The sequence below is a fragment of the Elgaria multicarinata genome, chromosome 2 (genome assembly GCF_023053635.1).
Source record: "Elgaria multicarinata webbii isolate HBS135686 ecotype San Diego chromosome 2, rElgMul1.1.pri, whole genome shotgun sequence".
NCBI classification, from domain to species: domain Eukaryota; kingdom Metazoa; phylum Chordata; class Lepidosauria; order Squamata; family Anguidae; genus Elgaria; species Elgaria multicarinata.
In genome coordinates, this window is record NC_086172.1 from 171,637,041 (window position 1) to 171,652,713 (window position 15,673).

A 15,673-nucleotide genomic window follows, 5' to 3' on the forward strand; every position below is an offset into this window, starting at 1 on the left:
CTCCGACAGTGGAGTGGAGAGCAAACAGTTAATTTTAACCGGGTGGTGGAAGCCCTTGAATGCGATGATTTATCCTCCATGCTAATGGCCTACAATCCCCCCTCCCCAAGTCTCTCTCAGCCTGTCAGGGACAAATGCACACACCACACACACACACACACACGCGTGCATCTATGCCGGCAAGGACTGGGCCCATCCCCCAAGACGGCTGCTGCTGCACACTGACAGGGCTTCTACCCGCATCGCACATTTCTATTCTTACCAGACCCCCTCAATGACCAGAAATGCACTTACTGTTTATAAGGGAAAACCATTCCTTAGCTTATCAATCCAAAGCTGCAGGGAGAGCTTCGGAGCCGGCCCAGCACTCGGGAAGAGGAAACCCCTCCCCCACGGATGCCCTATTTAATATCACTGCCTTAACATCTCTCATAGAAAGAAAGGAGAAAACACACACACACAGAGAGAGAGACCTTTCCCTTTCTCCTCCTCCTCCTCCTCCAAGCCCCCCAGGCAGGGAGTCAGAGCTTGTGCAGGCACACACTCACACGCGCTGACGAACGCCTGCTGAACAGTGCAGCTGTGGACGCCACCTTTCTCCTTTCCTCTGCATTGGGACCTGTCAAAATCATAACGTTGCTTCTTGCAAGAGCAAAACGCCTTCTGGCACATCAGAAAAGTGATCTTGAGATTTTGCTGGAGGGTGGGTGATGGGAGTTATAATCTCTCTTGGAGCTTTTATCTTTATTTATTTATTTATTTATTTATTGCATTTATATCCCACCTTTTTCCTCCAAGGAACTCAAGGTGGCGTACATAACCCTCCTCTCCATTTTTATCCTCACAACAACAACCCTGTGAGGTAGGTTGGGCTGAGAGTCTGCGCCTGGCCCAAAGTCATCCGGTGGGTTTCCGTGGCTGAGTGGGGATTAGAACCCGGATCTCCCGACTCCCAGTCCAATGCTCTAACCACTACACCACACTGGATCTTCTAAACAAAATGATTATGATTTTGTTTACAAAACAACAGGTTTGAGAGCTAGCACAGGAAAATGAGGGGATCAGGCATGGGAGACCCCCTGTGGAAGAGCAATATTTCTCTGGCAATTCTGGACATATTCATCTATTCTGCACGCACAAAAATAATCAATATAGATCTGTGAGGTTGATTTTAAAAAAAGTGAGACAGCTGGTGGAAGGCTGCGATTCACACAGACTTGCAAAGAAGTTCGTAGAGGTCGCCTGGCCACAAAAGCCACTACGGTTGCAATGGTTAGAGACTTTTTGGACTACAGCTCTCATAATCCCCAGCCACCACAGCCAATGGTCAGGGATTATGGGAGTTTTAGTCCAAAACATTTACTGAGAACCATGTTGGCCATCTTCCAGTTAGTGTGTTGGATTTTGAACAAGAAAATTTGCCTTCAGTTTCCCAGTCAGCCATGAACTTCACTGAGTAAGTTTTGGCTATCTGTTCTCTAAACCTATCCCATAACAACCCACTGAGGTAAAAGGGCAGCTGTATCATGAAAGCTGGTCTTTCTATACCATCCTACCACCCTTCCTCCCAGGAACCCAGGACATCATGTGTGGTGTCGCCCTTCACCCATGCTATTCTCACAACAATCTTGTGAGGTAGATTGAGAGATAATGACTGGCCCAAAACCACCCAGTGGGCTTCATGACCAATTGAAAGACAGGTGGGGTAAGACTGTAATAAAATAAAAATGAATTTATTCATTTAACAATTCCTATGCTAGCTCAAAAGTCCGAAACACAGAAAATGGATGAACTCTCCTTCATTTTACAAAAAACAACCCCTTTCTGTTTGGTTGCTTGGAGGTGATTCTTTGGACCGATGCCGCGCAAAAACAAACACGTTTGAAGGAGGATCTTTTAGAAATGAATTCAACTCCAAAACAGACTGGAACTTTGGTTATAGTTCCTTCTAATCTAATATACCATCACAAAGCACCTATCCTGCTACAAAACCCAAACATTGCTATATGAAAAACCCTTTCAGACGCTTCACACATCACAATGAAATGCATGACGATTAAATGCATGTATCACAATTAAAAAAAGAACAGATGTCTGCATGATGTTATTCTGTTGGTTGTTGTTTTGTTCCCTAGATACACTAAGTTCCCAGAACCCATCCTGGTTAGACACACACCCTAGTCCAGCTGCTTACGCACACAAACAAAGCCTCTGTGAATGGCACAAGCCAAGCGTGTATCAGCACAATGGATGCGCTAAAAAGCCACATGCAACTGGTACCATATGGCAAAGCTGGGCTTGTCTCCACGAACTATGAGAAACATGTCAAGGACTAAACAAAGAGCTCACCTAATTTGCCCATCTGTCCATCAAGCCATTTATTGGTTTAAGGTAAAGCGCATTGTTTACTACAGTGCTCTGTTTTGAGCTATGCCTATATAAAACTAAACATTTCGGGCAAAATACAATGAATCTGGATTGATCAGCTGGCATTAACTGATCAGCATTGATCAGCTGGCATTAAATTTGATGAAAGGGTTGACAATCGCACGTGAATTCTGAAACCCATGAGAAATTTGTTTTTTGTCCGAAAACTCAGTAAACACACTGAAGAACAACACTGATGGTCACACCTAAATGTGAATGTCAGTATTCACTTGTGTAGATCCAAAATTCGGGGGAATACATCTCTATACTCTTACAATTCATCTGGGGTTGTTAGCATACACGTTTCAATATTCACCACATTTTGGACATCTCCTGTAACAAATACCTGCTTTGTGAATAGTCACTGCAGTTATTTTACGTATGTCTAAAGTAGGGGTCCCCAACTTCTTTGGACTTGTAGATACATTTGGGAATGTGAGAAACTCTTGTGGGCACCACCACAAAATGGCTCCCACTAAGAACATGGCTAATCATATAACGGATGCCATGGAGACCTGGCTAGTCAAAGTGAGCTAAAGAAGTGGAGGAGAGAAATAGTGAGACTTGAGGCTGGGAAGAAGGGGGAACTCCCCAGCAACTTCCTATCTCTCCTCTCTCATCTCACACTATTGCCCCGCTCGTGCTCTTCGCTCCTCTGATGCCATGTTTCTCGCCTGCCCAAGGGTCTCTACGTCCCTTGCTCAGCTTCGTCCATTTTCTTCTGCTGCCCCTTATGCCTGGAACGCTCTTCCAGAACATTTGAGAACTACAAGTTCAACCGCAGCTTTTAAAGCTCAGCTAAAAACTTTTCTTTTTCCTATAGCTTTTAAAACTTGATTTTGTTCTGACTTTATACTGTTAGTTTTACCCTACCCAGTGCCTGTTTACCCTACCCTGTGCCTGTTTGCATTCTCTTCCCCTCCTTATTGTTTTATTATGATTTTATTAGAATGTAAGCCTATGCGGCAGGGTCTTGCTATTTACTGTTTTACTCTGTACAGCACCATGTACATTGATGGTGCTATATAAATAAATAAATAATAATAATAATAATAATAATAATAATAATAATAATAATAGCAACTGGTGCACACAGGCTTATTGCCTTGGATACTGGAGGTAGCACATAACCATCAGGGCTAGTAGCCATTGATAGCTTTCTCCTCCAGACACTTTTGTTGTTTTTGCTTCAACAGACTAAAATGTTACCCCTTTGGATCCATGAATAGAAGTAAAAAATGTGTATTAATTCTGTTCCATGAACTAGCAGGAGACTTCACACAACACAGAGTTGCAATATATTGGGGGTTAACTTAAAGTCTGAGAAACATGGTGAAAGAGGATGAAATTGCCTGTAGCACAGGAATAAGGAATTTCCCCCCCTACTTCCATCAGGTGTAATCTGTTGGGGGGCGCATGCCAGACGTGGTTGTGGCCAGAGTCAAAAATGGTCAGGGCCACCTCCTTCCCTCTCTTTTTGCCACCCCCTCCCCTTACTCTCTCTCCCCCTCCCTCTTTCTCCCTGCTTAGCTGTTGGAAGAGAGACAGATGCACTTGCCAGACGTCTGAACTGATCACGTGCGGAAGGCTTCAGAAAAATGGCTGAAGACAACATCAAATCAGGGTGATGTCAGCATGTGAGTCTAGATTATTCACCTTGCTGTAGCAGGTGAACGCTAATGAGTCACAAAACAGACACTTGGGGGCAAAAAAGCTTGAGTAAAGTCCTGTGCAACCATACAAATTTCCCTTTATGAACTGATAGCAACATGTTACTCCATCCTTGACATATTTCCCCAGTGATTTTTTTAAAAAACTCCCTACTCCAGTGATGAATACATGAATCATTTGGTGTTCACTTTGCAGACACAATATTTCATATCTACCTCACTATATGCTAAAAACAGCCATCTCAGCTTGAGTTCCCTCACGTCTCCTCATAACATTGAGACAGACGTCAATGTGGGTCTGTTTAGACAACACACCAAGCCATGGTCAGGCCGCTAACCCTTTCGCAGAAAATGCTTAGTGAGTGTGTTTAAACCGTGGTTATGTAGCCACCATGGTTAGGAATGGTTGACACGACATGCTAAGCCATAATGTTTCATTCAAAATGCTTAACTGTCGTAGTTTAGCGTGTCACCTGAATAGGGCCTGTGTTTCCTTGCTTTTCTCACCTATCAGTCGATGACTGCAGCAGAAACAAATAAATGCTTTAATGAAATATCATGATGCAGGCAGACTTGCTTAAATGTTACAGGAAGGGGCTGAAACCTCTCCACGGCGCTACCATTTTGGGCCGGAGCTCTGTGTTGAATATCGTTTGTCCCCTTTCTAAATTTACACTGAAATATCAGTTAATAATTTTACACCTACAGACAATCCAAATATTTGAGTCCTGTCACAGAAACGGTGGGAGAGTCCACACATGATTCAGAGGCAAACATAGCTTCAAGTTCAGCTGGGAAAGACCCCTGCCTCAAACCCAGGAGAATCACCGCCAATCAGTGCAGACTTGCCTTTCCCAACGTAGTTTCCCTACAGATGTGTTGGGCGACAACTCCCAGAATTCCTGACCATGGTGACTGGGGCTGATGGGAGCTGGAAGTCCAAAAGATATTTGGAGGGCACCAGGCTGAGGAAGACTAGTTTAGACAATACTGAGGGAGGCAGACCAATATTCTCACTTGGTATAAGGCACATTCCCAGGTTTATCAGTTCTCACTGAGAAGATATTAAACAGGAAGCTGCATTCAACCAGCCAATCACAGCTCACCGATGAGGGCACCTGTATGCCACCAGGCGTTTGCAAAACACGTCCCTCTCACATTCACATTTTAGATACATGCTATATTTAAACACAAAATAAAATAATAAAATATCTAAAAATGCAATGTATGAAGTGGTTCTGAGAGGGCTATACAAGTTGCTGTTCTGTAGGGTTCCACTGTGAAACTCATCAATACATGCTACTGCTTCCAGTCCTACAGGGAGCTTCGGCTATTGGGCGGTATACAAATGCAATAAATAACAACAACAACAACAACAACAATAATAATAACAACAACAGGAAACGAAAGGAACCTCTCGTGCAATCACTGAGTCATTACTGACTCTTGAAGGGTCAGCTTTCGTTGACGTTTTCTTGGCAGGCCTTATAGCGGGGTGGTTCGCTGTTGCCTTCCCCGGCCATGATTACCTTTCCCCCAGCTATCTGGGTACTCATTTTACCGACCTCGGGAGGATGGAAGGCTGAGTCGACCCGAGCCGGCTGCCTGAAACCAGCTTCCGCTGGGATCGAACTCAGGCCGTGGGGAGAGTTTCAGCTGCAGAAACTGCTGCTTTACTGCTCTGCGCCACACGAGGCTCTTAATAACAACAACAACAACAACAACAATAATACATCAAGTAATGAAGCTCGGCCTTTTCTTACCGTCCTTCAATGACACCAAAGAGATGCTGCCAGCGGTCAGTAATTTTGTTGATTTTCTCATCTATTTCGGCCACTCTGCTCTTGTTGCTGGCCTTGATCAGCTGGTCACCCATTTGCTTCAGATGAACTAGTTTGTTTTCGCTGAACAGTTTGATTTCCTCCATGCAATCCTAACCCAAAAATATTGATTGTAAAGGTTATTCTTAATAATAATAATAAAAAAAGTTTAACAACTCTGGATTTGGGGTGAAAGCTGGGGGGAAAAGGTAGGATCCAACAGGATGGTAAGACGGACTTCTACAGAAGGAGTTATTCAATTCTATCTCCACGTGGAGATAACAGAGCTATAATCATTTCATCTTTAAATATCAGCCAAGGAACACTCAGAGCATCTTTCATTTCCTATCCCGTTTGCTAATGACTTCCCGTTGTCGGATGAGAAGACAGTCATTCATTTCAATGAATTGTGGAGCAGCTAGTGATAAAAGAGATTTTGTGCTTTCCTCTCTGTCTCTCCTGCCAGCTTAGAAACATAACCAGTCATAAGACAACAACAAACTGAGCACAAGGCTTAGGAATGGGGGGTTTCCATACAAATAGAATTTTAAATGCAAAATAATCATAGAATCGTAGAGTTGGAAGGGGCCTATAAGGCCATCGAGTCCAACCCCCTGCTCAATGCAGGAATCCACCTTAAAGCATTCCTGTCAGGTGGTTGTCCAATTGTGTCTTAAATGCCCCTAGTGTGGGAGAGCCCATGACCTCCCTAGGTCATTGTCATACTGCTCTAATAGTCAAGAAGTTTTTCCTGCTGTCCAGCCGGAATCTGGCTTCCTGTACCTTGAGCCCATTATTCCGTGTCCTGCACTCTGGGATGATCGAGAAGAGATCCTGGCCCTCCTCTGTGGGACAACCTTTCAAGTAATCCATGGTTTGTGGGTGGTGGGGGTAAATTGAATGTTTATTTTTTTGTAGTTAGGCAAATTCGCCCCTCACCCCAAAAAGTTATTGCATATTTTATTAGCTCACTTGTCCACACATGCTTATATTAGTCACTTGTGGCCTAAAAGTGTGTGTGTGGGGGGAACCCTCTGTGGAGCTTCCTTACTTAATCGCCTGGAGGCAATTCTCGTTCACCCCAGGAGACTAGTAGGGTTGCTACTTATACTCCTAGTTACTGAGAAAGCAGAGGGCTAAAGCCAAAATGTTTTAAGCTTCACCCTTGTGATTCACAGTCTTGGAGCTGCAGTATTGCGAGTCTAGCTAAACCAGTATCCGCCTTTCCGTGAACCTAAAGTATTTGTCGGATTGTGACCCAAGCAACAGCCTGCGAAAGTCCACTCACCTTCTGCAACTTGTCTATCATGTCTTCAATGCTGACATCCGCTGTCTGAAGCACTTTGCTTTCCATCTGCACCAGCCAAGCACAGAGCTCTTTATTTTTTTCATTGAACACGATCCAGGCGTTAAGTCGGTCCTCTATCTCTTGCTTGCGCAGTGAAACCTACGGAAGAGGATATATAGGCATGATATCCTGTACGGATTTAGATATATAGACTGCTTATATTATTTGAATTGTGGCTTTTGTCATGGGTAACAGGCCATCCAGAACCCTACAACAATGGGTTTTGGGTGGCTTGTTACCCATGGCAACAAGACACCCTGGCGGGGTTTGCACGGCGCAACAAGCCACACTGCCAAGGGGAATGATGCTAATCCCCTGGACATGCAAGCAGCATGCACAGAGGGAGAAATAAGCCACCGCGGCTTATTTCCCCCTCGATGATCATGTGAATCCAGTCAGAGAAAGAGAATGAACAAGAGAAGAGGGTTGCAAAAAGTTAGAGAGAAAACAATGGCAGAAATAAAATGCGCAGTTCTCTTCCCTTCCTCCCTACTTTTGACTGTGGCCTCATCCGCCCTGGGATGTGGACCTGACGAGATCTAGGGTGGCCACGTGTGCTACTTTACAGAAGTCATCCTCTATTTGAAAAGCTCTCCAGTCCCAGTTTGGTTTCAAGACAAAGAACCACCAGAAGGGAGAACCAGAAGGGAGAACAGGTACGAAACCTCCACTAGGATGAGATTTTGTATTTCTAGGGACATGGAAAGCTGCCTAATACGGAGTCAGACCCTCAGTCCATTTAGCCCGGTATTGTCAACATAATGGCTCTCCAGGGATGCAGGCAGGATCGTTTCCCAGCCCTACCTGGAGATGCTAGGGATTGAACATAAGAAGAGCCCTGCTGGATCAGACCAAGGGTCCTTCTAGTCCAGCACTCTGTTCACACAGGGGCCACACAGCTGTCAACCAGGATATGACAGCAGGACATGAGTGAAACAGCATCCTCCCACCCATGTTCCCCAGCAACTGGTGTATATAGGCTTACTGCCTCGGATCTTGGAGATGGCACATAACCCTCAGGGCTAGTAGCCATTCATAGAATCATAGAATAGTAGAGTTGGAAGGGGCCCATAAGGCCATCGAGTCCAACCCCCTGCTCAATGCAGGAATCCACCCTAAAGCATCCAAGGGTAGAGTCCTGCATTGAGTTCACACAGTGGCCAACCAGCTGTCAACCAGGATATGACAAGCAGGATATGAGTGAAACAGCACCCTCCCATGTTCCCCAGCAACTAGTGTATATAGGCTTACTGCTTCGGATCTTGGAGATGGCACATAACCATCAGGGCTAGTAGCCATTGATAGCCTTCTCCTCCAGGAATTTACCCAACCCCCTCTTAAAGCTATCTAAATTGGTGACCATTGTCACATCTTGTGGCAGTGAGTTCCATAGTTTAACTCTGCGCTGTGTGAAGAAGTGTGTCCTGAATCTCCCACCCATCAGCTTCATGGGATGATGCCACTGGGTTCTAGTGTTATGAGAGAAGGAGAAAGATGTTTCAGTTAAGGGAGCAGCTCTGTGGGGGTGGAGTGGACTGGGGCGGCTGGCTGATGAAGTCTTCTCTGGCCACCCCAGCCTCCTTCCTTCCCGCTCCCCGTCCACATTCTCCACACCAGGCATAAATTACCTGGGGCCTTCTTCTGCATGCAAAGCAGCTGCTCTACCACTGAGCCATTTCTACGGAAATCATAGTAACGTTGGGCATCTATGCATGCAAAGGAGCGCATGCAAATTTCACGCGCATCCATTTCCTTTGGCGATGTCTAAGCTGCCACCTTCTCCTCGGAGGCAATGCAGCTCTATGCAAAAAAAAAAGTTCCCCACCCGCTGGCTTAGCATGTTCTTATGGATATTCCTCCATGCAGCGATGTTCCTCCATGCCTGTGCTCAGTCCCTAACCTCTGCACCTCCCCCTGACGGCATCTGCTCTGTTTGTTTTCCTACCGCCGGGAGCATCTGGCCGGTTAGTCCTCCGGGGCACTCTGTGACAGCTGCACGGCCTTTGCTTTTAAATGCTTGCAGTGGCCGGGGCTCTTTCACCCATTGTTTTCAAACAGAATGCTTCTGTTGGACACTGCCTCTTAGGCCTGTCTCTCAGAAAGCAAGCCGGGTGTGCTAACAGCCAGCTTTCACACCCCAAACATTTTATGAGTGAATATTTTCAGCTCAGTTGCCATCGGAGTTTGAGGCTTTGGCCTGACAGGTTGTTTATTTGGAGGTGCCGTGTGTGTGCGTGCGTGTGTTCCAGAACAGCTGGCCAACCACAACAGAGATTTGAAGTCTGAGCTGTGGGCTGATTATCTGGGCTTGGGCAAATCACTATATTTCACGTCGGACACCTGCAGATCAGACAGCAGGAATAATGGTGACCTAGCTTTATTGTGGGGCCAAAACATGTTAAAGGACAGCAAAATTGGGCAAGAGACATAGGGCACGTCTAGACAGGGCGATATCCCGGGGATCGTCCCTGTGCATCCAACATGATGCACAGGGCATCGCGGGAGCAGGGAGGGACGGTCCCTCTCTTGCCCTGGGATATCACCCTACTCTTTAGTTCCGATTTTTCTTGCGGTCTCGGGATGATCCCAAGACCGTGGGACATGTGGCCCGCCATCTCGGTTTTGTCCCGGCTCCTTGCCAGTAACCGTGAAGAGCCGGGACCTTGCGAGTAACCGCTAAGAGCTCCGTGCCCATCAGGGGTGGGGAGTGGTGTGTGTTTTTTAAAAAAATTCTTTACTTTTGTGAAGGAGCGCTCATCTTGAGTTAAAAAAAAATCCAAAGTGGTGGGCGCAACGTCCCCTTCCTCCTGGGATATCGCGCGACGCGTGTAGACGAGGGGGATGATCTCAGGACCATAAAATTGCGAGATCATCCCCCTCCACCGCCCTTGTCTAGCCATGCCCATACTTCAAGCTTGGAAGGATAAATACCCATCACCTAATTCAATGGACTGAAGATCTTACTGCTCTCACTACATTTGGACCTATCTCCTACAGCCAACTATCTTGTATGGATGCTTATTAAGATATATAATATATATATATATTCCCTTGTGGGGAAGAAGAAGGAGCTGTTGGTTTGCCCCTCCATTGGGAGATGAGAGGATGGAGCAGGGCCTTCCCACCAGCCTAAGCAGTCTCATAGAATCATAGAATCATAGAATAGCAGAGTTGGAAGGGGCCTACAAGGCCATCGAGTCCAACCCCCTGCTCAATGCAGGAATCCACCCTAAAGCATCCCCGACAGATGCTTGTCCAGCTGCCTCTTGAAGGCCTCTAGTGTGGGAGAGCCCACAACCTCCTTAATTTCTTTTTATTTTCTCCCTCTTCCCTCCCCATCTCCTTTTCCTTGTGTGTCATGTCTTTTTTAGAATGTAAGCCTGAGGGTAGGGGACTGTCTTCTTTATTGATAAATTGTAAGCCGCTCCGAGAGCCTTTTGGCTGAGGTGCGGGATAAAAATACTCCAAATAAATAAATAAATAAATAAAATAAATATATGGACTGCTCATATTAATGTATATATTTGAAATGGAAGTGATAAATCCTCCCCCCTCTTTTTCTTTCTTTCTTTTTTTTAATGAAGGGTGATGTAAATTATTATTGTTATCGGTATGTTTTATGATATGTTCTTCCTTTTTTTCCTTTCTTTCCCCCCCTTTTGTGGTTCTACCCCATTTTATTTTAGTTTTTGTTTCTTTGCAAATAATAAATAAATATAACAAAGGATCGCAAGACAGGTTGAAAAGAGTCATGACGCATGATAAATAGTAGCGAACAGGACCTGGAGTAGATGAAGCATGGCTCAGTTTCTCTGACATGCAATGGAATGCATCAAACTGGGGAACAGCGGGGGATCCCATCCATACAGGCTTCAAACACACACCAATATTGGGAATATAGCTATGAGACTTAGCCACTTGGCTGCCATATTCTTGTCTATTAACATAATCTTCCTTTTCATAATTAAAAAACACACAATAACAACCAAACACTTAGCGGGGATCTACACAACTGCTTTTAAAGCGCTTTGAAAACGTTTTGAAAACTGTATATGCAGTGTGTCCTGGGCCCCAACAGTTGTCAAAACTGTTATAAAGCGCTGTAAAGCGCTTTAAAGCAGTAGTGTAGATCCTCCCTTATACATCCCAAAGCATCATAGTTAACTCTTTTGTGTCAATCCCAGCATGGTGTAGCAGTTAGAGTGTTGGACCGGGGCTCAGGAGATCTGGGCTCTAGTCCCCACTCTGCCATGAATCTCACCGGATCCTTTTGGAATAGTCACTGACTTTCAGCTTAACCTCCCTCACAGGATTGTTGTGAGAATAAAACGGAGAGGAGGAAGACCACGGAAATGTAATAATAAATAAAATCTGAACACATAAATACAAAAACGCAAATAAATAAATACATTCTTCATTCAATTTGAGCAGCGCTGTGGCTGAGAGACTATAAATCGAGAAGTTCCCAATTTGAATCTTGCGCCTGCCATGAACTCATTAGGTGGCCTTAGCGGAAGCACTCCCCCATCTGTCTCAGTCCCCCTATCTGCAGTTTGGGGATAATAATACAGATCTGCTTTACAAGATTGTTGTAAGTATTCAAAAATATAACGTATATGAAGCACTTTGAACATATGAAAATGATACATAAATGCTCATCATCTCCTATATTATTTCCACTAAGGCAGTATCTTCCTTCAGAAAGCACATAAGACCATAAGAATTTAAGAGCCATGCTGGATCAAACCAAGGATCTATCTAGTCCAGCACTCTGTTCGCATAGTGGCCAACCAGCTGTTGACCAGGGAACCTACAAGCAGGACATGGTGCAACAACACCCTCCCACCCATGTTCCCCAGCAACTGGTGTACACAGGCTTACAGCCTCTGATACTGGAGGTTGCACTTAGCAATCAGGACTTGTAATCATTGATAGCTTTCTCCTCCAGGAATTTATCCAACCCCCTTTTGTTGTTGTTGTTTATTCGTTCAGTCGCTTCCGACTCTTCATTACTTCATGGACCAGCCCACGCCAGAGCTTCCTGTCGGCCATTGCCACCCCCAGCTCCCCCAAGGTCAAGTCTGTCACCTCCAGAATATCATCCCTCCATCTTGCCCTTGGTCGGCCCCTCTTCCTTTTGCCTTCCACTTTCCCTAGCATCAGCCTCTTCTCCAGGGTGTCCTGTCTTCTCATTATGTGGCCAAAGTACTTCAGTTTTGCCTTTAATACCATTCCCTCAAGTGAGCAGTCTGGCTTTATTTCCTGGAGTAGGGACTGGTTTGATCTTCTTGCAGTCCAAGGCACTTTTGGCCATCACATTGTAACGAATTCCAGAGTTTATGCACTCTGTGAAGAAGTCCTTCCTTTTATCTGTCCTGAATCTCCCACCAACCAGCTTCACGGGATGACCCTGTTTTCACTGTTCCCCCCTCCCCCCCCACCAATAGCCTAGACATCCACACTAAAGTTAGTCATATTATCACTAAGCCATATTTCACCTGTACATGAAGCAAGAGGCCAGAATGGCCTCATTGCCAGAAATATATGTAACTGCTGCCCAGTGCGAGCATAATAATGCATGCAGCGCAAGTCTACGCATGGCTACTCAGAAGTACAGCACATAGAATTCACCGCCCTTCAGCAAAGATTGCAGGGTGATTTGCAAAAAACGAGACAAAATACAAATAAAACAAACATCACACTAAAACATTAATTATTACATTAAAGGCGCAATCCTATGCATGTTGAGAGAGAGAGAGAGAGAGAGAGAGAAAGAGAGAGAGAAAACTTCTACAATTCCCCACATCCCTCCAGCCAGCAACGCTGGCGGTTGTAGCTTGCACCCCAAATATATATATTAAAAACCTTGGAGAAATAACAACTTATTTGCCTGGTGTCAAAAAGATAGCAATATTGGCGCCAGGTGGACCTCTCTGGGGAGGGAATTTCACAAACGGGGTGCCACCAATGAGGAGGCTCTCCCTCAGATGGTGGGGCAACCTGGAGGAGAGACCCTTAAGATGACTTCAACACACAGGCAGGCTGGCCATTGCCTAGGGCCGCTGCTGCCCCAGAATCCTACGCAGGTGCCATCAACGCACAGCTGCAAGCTCTGCGTCTGACTTTAGGAGTGCACTTCTAGAAACGGAAGAACGAGCGTGACCCTTGCTGACACGTTTCTAACCTCTTGCCTGCCGTGCATTCACAGGCTAATCTCTCTCTCTGCAATCACCCTGGCAAAACGTAGCTGCTTGGGTATTCGGGAGAGACAGGGCCACCTGGGAACTAGAGAGCACTGAATAACACCTCTTCTCTCTTGTGCCTCTCCTCCTTCCATTCTAGGCTATTTCACAGCTTGCATACAGAGTTAAGCTTTGGACAAACATCTCCAGGGCTGTCCTTTTGCCCCCGACATTCCCGGGGGGGTTCACACACACCCTGTACTTCCTATGTGTTGTCGCTGAAAGTTTTCAGCACTTCAGGGGAACTTTGTGGAAACAAAAACAGAGGCCATGGAGGAAGTTTCTTTCCCACATTCTTGCTCAGCCACAATAGAACTAGCTACATCTGCGCACACAAAACAGTCCTGCTTCAACCCCCCCCTCCCCCTCCACAACCGCTCTGGTGTTTCTTTGTACAAAGCTGAAGGGGCCCCCCTAGGTATCCCTTCCCTCTGAGCAGAGTCTGATGAAAGGCCGGCCACGAGCGGCTCCCTGCCCGCCACTTACTCGGAGACAGAGTTCTTCCCACTGTCTGTGCAAATGCTCGACTTGCTCTTTGAGCACCATCACATCTTCCGCAAGGAAATAGCAAGCCAGATCCGCCTTCTTGGTGCCAAGGGCTTTCGCGTTTTGGTTCCAGTTGGCCAGCGATTTCTCCAGCTCCTGCATTGAGACACCAAGGGGGGGGGGGGGAACAGCAACGCTTTCAGAGCAAGCTCCAGGGAGCTCTCTGTGTGTGTGTGAGCGAGAGCTTTTCTCCAAACCTTTTGGCTAATCCTATGATTGGCCTGTAGGAGGGGGAAGGGAAAGGGGGGGGGGAAGGAGGGAAGGAATTTGCATATATAAGAGAGCAGGAGAGTAAGCTGGGATCCTGACTCCAGACGCAGCCTTCTTGCTATTCTACTTCTACGTACTGCTGCTTGAAACGCGTAGTACTGCTGGTGGTAGAGGTGGGATACGATGTTTTCAAAGCTTTAGCAACGCGGAAGAGTTTCTGTGGAACCTCAACAGACTTAAACAAGAACATTCGTAGCCTTCAGGTGTCCGCAGGACTCTATTGTTATTTTGTTGTTGAAAGAGAGGTATAATTTATTTATTTATCTATTTATTTATTACATTTCTATACCGCCCAATAGCCGGAGCTCTCTGGGCAGTTCACAAAAATTAAAACCATTCAAAGTATAAAACAACAGTATAATACCATAATATAAATACAATATAAATAGGACTAGGCTGGCCATATGGAAAGGAGGACAGGGCTCCTGTATCTTTAACAGTTGCATAGAAAAGGGAATTTCAGCAGGTGTCATTTGTATATATGGAGAAACTGGTGAAATTCCCTCTTCATCACAACAGTTAAAGCTGCAGGAGCTATACTAGAGTGACCAGATTTAAAAGAGGGCAGGGCACCTGCAGCTTTAACTGTTGTGATGAAGAGGGAATTTCACCAGGTTCCCCATATATACAAATGACACCTGCTGAAATTCCCTTTTCAATACAACTGTTAAAGATACAGGAGCCCTGTCCTCCTTTCCATAGGGTCACCCTAAATAGGACTACTCTTTTGACATTTAAAAGAGCAATCCGACACATGTTTACTTAGAAGTAAATTCCACTGAGTTCAGGAGCGGCGCCACTGCTTACTCCCATGTAAGGACTGCAAGGATAGGACGGCATAGGACTGCAAGCCCCACTGAATTCAGCGGGATTTGTTTTTAAACCAACATGTGGCGGCACGCAGCAGTGCTGCGCTCAGTGGGCCTGTACACCACCGAAATAGAAGCAAACAGCTCTGACACATCTAACCACCAACTGGAATTGTTTAGTCTGGAAAAAAGGAGGCTAAGGGGAAACATGATAGAGGTGTACAAAGTGATGCATGGTGTGGAGAATGTGGACAGGGAGACATTTTTCTCCCTCTCTCAAGATACTAGAACCTGATGGGGTCATCCCATGAAGCTGATTGGTGGGAGATCCAGGACAAATAAAAGGAAGGACTTCTTCACACAGCGCATAGTTAAATGATGGAGCTCACTACCACAAGATGTAGTGATGGCCACTAATTTGGATGGCTTTAAAAGGGGGTTGGATAAATTAATTCCTGGAGGCAAAGGCTACCCATGGCTACTAGTCCTGATGGCTAAGTGCTACCTCCCGTATTCGAGGCAGTAAGCCTGTGTGCACCAG

At 45.7% G+C, this 15,673-nt stretch overlaps 1 protein-coding gene across 1 annotated transcript in view; it reads right to left on the minus strand.

Annotated features, from left to right (window-relative positions):
• The window catches only part of LOC134393168 (nesprin-2-like), a 272,899-nt gene that overhangs the window by 33,919 nt on the left and 223,307 nt on the right, over window positions 1-15,673 (minus strand). Inside the window, exons 78-80 of the mRNA XM_063118134.1 lie at window positions 13,994-14,149; window positions 7,206-7,364; window positions 5,861-6,030 (exon numbers count right to left, since the gene is read on the minus strand). Coding sequence (XP_062974204.1) covers window positions 5,861-6,030; window positions 7,206-7,364; window positions 13,994-14,149 — 485 coding nt within the window. The remainder of the gene's footprint in view (window positions 1-5,860; window positions 6,031-7,205; window positions 7,365-13,993; window positions 14,150-15,673) is intronic.